At 44.6% G+C, this 7,118-nt stretch overlaps 1 protein-coding gene and 1 non-coding gene across 3 annotated transcripts in view; one reads left to right on the top strand and one right to left on the bottom strand.

Moving 5' to 3' along the window:
- Positions 1–6,801, bottom strand: part of BAG1 (BAG cochaperone 1) — a 27,767-nt gene extending 20,966 nt beyond the window's left edge. Inside the window, exons 1-4 of one of the 2 annotated variants that reach the window (XM_023727543.1) lie at positions 6,480–6,801; positions 4,587–4,715; positions 2,671–2,753; positions 431–544 (exon numbers count right to left, since the gene is read on the bottom strand). In XM_023727543.1, the coding sequence (XP_023583311.1) occupies positions 431–544; positions 2,671–2,753; positions 4,587–4,715; positions 6,480–6,666 (513 nt within the window). In that variant the 5' untranslated portion in view covers positions 6,667–6,801. The remainder of the gene's footprint in view (positions 1–430; positions 545–2,670; positions 2,754–4,586; positions 4,716–6,479) is intronic. The other variant, XM_004372398.2, reaches the window with a different exon arrangement.
- On the top strand, positions 3,178–3,279 carry LOC111819719 (U6 spliceosomal RNA). The gene has a single exon (XR_002823289.1). It is a non-coding gene; the product is annotated as a U6 spliceosomal RNA (small nuclear RNA).
- Positions 6,802–7,118: the final 317 nt, after the last annotated feature.

Here is a 7,118-nt window from a genome sequence, read left to right as displayed (position 1 = left end):
AAAATCTCAACTTGGATCTTCTATGAATCTACAAAATGTGCTGTGCCTTGTTAAACTCACTAAAACAGACTGGACTAAGAGAAGCTACTTGTTATATTTCAGATAATACATGCTCCTACGAGCACAAATGGATGCTGGCTGGGTGTTGACAATAACAACAACAACATCTATAAAGCAACTTAGAATGTGTTAGGCTCAAACTACATTATTAAATCCTCACAAGAACCCTAAGATGAAGGTACCACCATTATTTCTTTTTTACAAATGAGGAACCTGCCCAAAGTAGTAGTTTGAAATGGTGGAGCCAGGATCTAAAGGCAGGGATTCTGAACACAGAGCCTGCCTTTGTAAACGACGTTATACTGCCCAGATATAAAGTCCCCAACAATTTCATAGAAGGTAGAAAGTCAAAGTTCATGAGGCGAGTTACCTGCTGGATTCCAGCAAAATCTTTATTCAACTCTTCCAGTTGGTTAGCTATCTTCTCCACAGCTTTCTCCAAATCTTTCAACTTCTTTAATTCAACCTGTTCTTCTAGACTGTTCTAAAATGTTTAAGAATAAAATGAAGTCAATAATTACCAAGAACAGTATGCTATCAGGAAAAATTCTGATCACAATTGGGCTAAATCATTCTCCTAGAAAGAATAGTCTCAGCTCTGCTGCTTTTTGGAAAAGCAAGCCTGGGGGGTCATACACTAAGGTTTTCTATCTAGAAAGACTGCAGACTAGAGAGGAGGCATCAGGTACACATGCTGGTGAGGGCCCTGATAGCTTGGGTTCTGAGAATGGAGCCAATCCAAGTGCCAGATTCAGCCTCAGCCTGGGGCTGATCACCAACAACCAGACTGAAGCTTAGAAGGTGAACAAATTACAGTGAACACCTGTGATGATTCCAGAATAGTAAGATGGACAGAATTCTACTATTCTTCTAAACTGAGTTCTGAAATGTCATCCTCCAACCGAGCTCTCTCATTTTACACAATGATGATAATGATAAACACTCTCATCAAGCACTCCCTATATGCCAGGCAGAGCCCTGGTGGCACAGTGTTTTAAGAGCGTGGCTGCTAACCAAAAGGTCAGCAGTTTGAATCTACCAGCCACTCCTTAGAAACCTTATGGGGCAGTTCTACTCTGTCCTATAGTCACTATGAGTTGGAATCGACCCAACGGCAAAGGGTATATGCCAGGTACTATCCTAAACACATTACCTGTATCGTTTTTTTTAAGCCTTACCACAACCTTATAAGGGAAGTACTGTTTTATACACGATGAAACCAAGATGTAGTGAAGTAACCTAAGGTCACACAGCACAAAAGAGGTGGAGCTCTTGAGAATTCAGACTTGCCTCTACACATCCCAGGAGAGCTCCAACTGGGGACTTATAGCTTTCTTCAAACTCAACCCCTGGGTTCTGCTCATTGTCCATCACATTCTGTGACCTTTAAGCAAAAAATCTAGAACATTTTCCCCTCTCTCACCTAGATAATTGATAGCCAGGGCTAGAAGTTTCATGCTTTATTACACTATCTCAAATGGTTCACTCCTTTTTATGGCCGAATCTGGAGTCCCAGTCCCCTGGTAGTTTCAAGTCTGGACTACATTTTCTTTGCTCTCACTTTGCTGATCTCTGCCCTCTCCCCACTCAGAGCTAACCAGCTCACTCAAAATAAGGGGACCTCATATGACCAACAATTCCACTGTGTCACAATGCCCCCTCTTTCATTACCTCAGGAGCTACTGCCTTCAGCTGTCACCAACCGACCTCACTCAACTGTTGGCTCTTTTTCTCCTTTAGTTCTTTAGTCTGAAGCTTCCCTGGCCAAAGAGGGTTTTCCCCTTGTGGGAGATTAGTAAAAAGGGTAGTTAAAGGGAGAAAGGCTCGTAAAACTTGCACCTCAACCAAAATTCATTGCTGTCTAGTCGATTCTGACTCATAGCAACCCTACAGGACAGAGTAGAACTGTCCCACAGGGTTTCCAAGGCTGTAAATCTTTATGGAAGCAGACTGCCACATGTTTCTCCTGCAGTGCGGCTGGTGGGTTTGAACCGCCAACCTTTCAGCAGCTGAGCGCTTTAACCACTGCACCATCAGAAACAAAAAACAAAAACCAAACCCGCTGCTGTCAAGTCAATTCTGACGCATAGCAACCCTATAGGACAGAGTAGAACTGCCCCAGAGCGTCTCCAAGGAGCAGCTGGTGGATTCGAACTGCCGACCTTTTGGTTGGTTAGCAGTTATAGCTCTTAACCACTGCGCCACTGCATCATCAGGGCTCCTTGAAACTTGCACAGGGTACTTACTTTTAAAATCTATAGGTTTATTTTCACAAAATACTCTTTTGCCAATCCCATTCCAAGTGAGTAAGCCCTGTCTCGGGCAACATTTTTTAACCAGACTGAGATTCTATCACCAAGACAAAAGGCACTTTATAGGGTCAGCACTACCACTCCTAATTCACAGAGTGATAGCCCCAACCAACAGGAGCAGAAGCATGGGCTGGTAGGTAAAAGGAAAAACTGGTAACCTCACTGAACAAATGCATTTGTTTAGAGGAGTTTCACCAATGCAGAAAGCACACCCTCAATTTGGCCTTTTAAACAGAAGCACGTATGAAAGACCTCAGTCATTTGATTCTGAGGAATTCTGGTAGAAAAAGCAATTTACCTTTTTCCCAATTAACATGACCCGGCAACCATTTTGTATTCCAAGTGCTGACAATGGCTGCTCCATTTCCTTCAGAGATTTTCCTGAAAGAGGAAGAAAGGTATGCTGAGTTGTAACAATTGCACAATCATCACTGAAACATTTCAGCAAGTGTAGAAGAAACAGACAAATGTGTTCACTAATGAAAAGATGACAAATTGATATAACTTTCTTAGAAGCTGTCTTGACCCAGTAACTTCACTTCTAGATAGTTATCCTAAACAAACTGGACATGTGCCTACACTATAACTATTATACAATAATATTTAGTGCAACCTTATTCATAATAATGAGAAATTGGAAATACGCCAAATATTCAGGAATAGGGGACTATCATACACTATGATACATCCACACAATAAAATACTTTGTAGGCATTAAAATTCATTTTTTCAGGTAACTTCAATGCCGTGGTGAATGTTGATCCAATTATTATAAGAAAAAATGTTATAAAAACTCTATAATCCAGTGCTTGCTTCGGCAGCACATATACTTAAATTGGAACAATAGAGATTAACATTGTCCATGAGCAAGGATAACACGCAAATTTGTGAAGCATTCCATATTTTTAAAATGTAATTGGTGTCACTGAATTGCACACATGAAAAATGTTGAATTGGCAAATGTTGTGTCCATGTTTTTATCATAATAAAAATAAATAAATAAAGTTGTCCCCTGCAAAATGTTAAATACCTATTAGTGAAGGAAATCCATGTTGCAGAGCTAACTAACCCTTGCACACTGCAGTGGAGAAATACATTGAACCCTGTGAAACTCAATTTTCAGGAAGAGGCAAAGAAAAAGCAAAATTGCTGATGAACAAGCCACTCTTGAGAAAGTGCTGGTTCCTGTAACACAGTAAGAAATATTTTAGCCAATAAAGTTAAATTATTGGCATAAATAAATAAAAAAAAAAAAGGCAGGGGACAAGATATACTTAATAAGAGGAAAGAACGTATGACTCACTAAGGCATCAAAGGATAAAGGATTACAAAGCAAAACAACAAAAATCTCTACAATCCATATGATCCCAATTTTGTCAAGAAAACAAAAATAAAATAAAATGTGACTGGAAAGAAATATACTAAAATGTTATTAAGAGGTTTTATCTAGGGGAACATTTTCTTCTTCGTGCGTTCCTCTATTTTGAAACATGACCTTCTATTGCCTTTATAAAAGTATTTTTAAAAAGATAAGGAGTTGCACTGTAAAGTATAAAAAATGCTTCCTATCACTAAATTCTTATAATGGCTGGTACCAAATGGGATTAATCTGCCTCCATCAGATACCAGATTAAGGGGATCTCATGGGAGTGGGAAGGTGGACAGGGGTAGGGGGGTAGGTCTCAGCAGAAATCAGCATCATCCACTGAGCTTGCCACATCCAGACCTCTGGTAAGTTCATTCAACACCTTGTCTGTATTAGCACTGTGCTAAGCACTGGAAAACATAGCAGTATCTCTGCCCTCATGGAGTCTGTTATTCTAGCAGAGAAAGCAGATGTTAAGAAACTAAGAAAACAATTCTTTAACAGTAATTTCAGTACATGCTATGCAGAAGTGGTAGAGGGTGCCATGTGATCATATAATGGGAAACAGATGTAATCTTGCCAGGAAAGACTGCCCATGAGCTTCACCAAAAATAGTGAGATTTCTGCTACCATCATGTGACTTCAAATCTAATACCTGTCCAAATGTTTGAAAATGTCTAGTACATAGTAAGTCCTCAATAAATATTTGTTGGAAGAATGAATGAATAAATATACAAATAAGAATAATCTGTCCCAGTATGAAAACTGAGTTGCCATTAGGTGAGGTTAAGTGGTTTTAAATCTGCCCTTTAGTCATAAGGGCTCAAAGTTGGAAGAGAAATACCTACCCTTAAATATGAGTTTCTGAAAAGCCACTGGAACCCCTGTGGCCTCTTCAACAAGCTGGGCCAGGTCTTGGACAACTGGTTCACTAGTGCCCTGCTGCAGGGTAACATAAAGGTTGTGCTTCTCATTGTCTGGGGAGAAAGAAAAGCATTCAGCGAAGATGACTCGGCCATGTAAAACAATATAGGCTGATGCTTTATTACATTTATTACCCAGTCTTAGCTCATATGCCACCTACTATAAAGAGACTGTCCCCATCTGCCTGGTTTTCCTCTGGTGACCTGCTCAAGGACTTTTGTTTCCTTTATAATAATTTTACCAGTTCGATTCATGGCGACATCTTGTGTCAGAGTAGAACCATGCTCCACAGTTTTCAGTGGCTGATTTTTCAGAAGATCACCAGGCTTTTTTTCTGAGGTGCCTCTAGATGGACTAAATCTCTAACCTTTTGGGTAGCAGCTGAGCATATTAACCGTTTATACCACTCAGGGACTTACTATTATTATTATAATTAACAATAACAATGTTAACGGCTAACATTGAATATTTATCAAATGCATTTGAAAAAAAAATCATTGCTGTCAAGTCGACTCCAACTCATAGCAACCCTACAGGACAGAATAGAACCGCCCCATAGGGTTTCCAAGGTTGTTAATCTTTAAGGAAGCAGACTACCATATCTTTCTCCTGCGGAGCAGCTGGTGAGTTCAAACCACCAATCTTCCTGGTAGCAGTCCAGTGATTAACCAATGGGACACCAGGGCTCCTTATCAAATGCAAAGGGGGCTATAATAGGCTCATTTCATGTACATACTATCTTATTAATCCTCAGGACAACTCCATGAAGTAGGTACTACTATTCCCTATTTCACAGATAAGCATTGTTTCAGGCCACTTAAGGACCCACCTGTGGAGACCCAACCAACAGCTGGTGGAGTCAGAACTTGACCTCAGGTCTATCTGATCGCAAAGCCCATGCTTTTCATCACAAGCCATTCAGCCTGACTGCCTTGCACCCTGTACTATACTGGTCTTACCTCCCTCACAGTAATGGGCAAGGGACTGTCTTCCAAGTCTCTCCCATGGGGCACACCTGGCACTTGGTTGGTGCTCAGTAAATAAATGAATGAATAAACTCAAACAACAGAGAATTCTCCTCGGAACAGAAGTGCCAACTCTTTTCCAGGAATGTAGACAGTACGGAAGTAGCCTGTGTGCAGTGCACGGGGGGGGGCCAGCGTGAGTTACCAACTCTACCTCACAGAGAAGAAAGGAGACACCCCAAGGTCATTCAAAACTGCAGAATCTAGAGACCCAGTCTCTAGATTCTGAGGCCCTAGGGTTCTGTGTCAACTCCAAGAGTATCCAAAGAGTGCCCAGAGTGTATGCTCGGGCCCACGGGCCCCACAACACACTTCGGACATGCAGCTAGCTTCTGGCACAAAGGCAGCACTCACTAAATAATGAACACCCCGCCAGGCACGATGTCCACACCCATTGCACATATAGGTGTCCAGACACACAGCAATGATACACAAGATGGCCAAATACAAGACTGACATACACACCCACAATGGCTGTGCAGGCACACACCAACACACACAACTAGGTCCACGACGTGCAGCATGGACACACTTGAAACACAGAGGATCAGACATGTGGCCAGAGACAGAATACATACACTGGCCACATGGAAAGAAGTTCAGACACAAGACACAGACAAAAGCCGGCCACATGGCCACAGCCAAGAACCTACACTTCGGATGCCAGGACAAACACAAGGACACACGCTTCCGGACACCAGGACAAAAACAAGCACATACGCTTCTGCAGGACCAAACCCACAAACCGGGCCGGCCCCTCAGAGCCCGGTCCGGCGCCCACCCGGTGCTCACTGTGGGAGACGGTCACGTTGAGCCCGGTCGCCGCCATTTCCTCGCTCTGGGCCACTTCCTCACTCCGGGTCATCTCCTCGCTCCGGGCCATCTCCTCGCTCTGGGCCATCTCCTCGGTCCGGGCCACCTCCTCCCTCTGGGCCATCTCCTCGCTCCGGGCAACGCGGAACTGTATTTTCTTCTTCATCCGCGGCCTGCGAGCGCCGGCGGCGGGGCCCCTGGTGGATCGGTCATGTCCGCTGGCCTTGCTCGGGACGGACGGACGCTGAGACCGGGGCGGCTTGTGGTGTGCCGGGGTTTCGGCCTGGTGCGGCTCCCCGCCCGGCCGAAGGGCGCGCGTCCGGTGACCCGGCCGCTCCCCGTGGCCTCGCGGTCTCCGCGCGCCGCCGCGTTCCGCCAGGCCAGCGCTTGCTGACCGCCCAGCCGCCGGAGATGATACCAGCGTCTCCCAACCCAGCCCGGCGGATTCCCGACCCCGCCCCGGCCTGCTGGCCTCGCCCCCGGGGCAGTCCCCCCTCCTGCCCCGCCCTATTCCGCTAAAGCCTCCTTCAGGCCCCACCCATTCAAACCGAGGCCCCACCTTGCTCAACTGAAGCCCCGCCCCACCCATGTTCCCAAGGCCCCTCCCACCGCCGACTC

The sequence above is a fragment of the Trichechus manatus genome, unplaced genomic scaffold (assembly GCF_000243295.1).
Source record: "Trichechus manatus latirostris isolate Lorelei unplaced genomic scaffold, TriManLat1.0 scaffold00016, whole genome shotgun sequence".
Classification (NCBI taxonomy): domain Eukaryota; kingdom Metazoa; phylum Chordata; class Mammalia; order Sirenia; family Trichechidae; genus Trichechus; species Trichechus manatus.
Note: the sequence above shows the minus strand (reverse complement) of the source record. Positions and strands in the feature narration are given on the sequence as shown.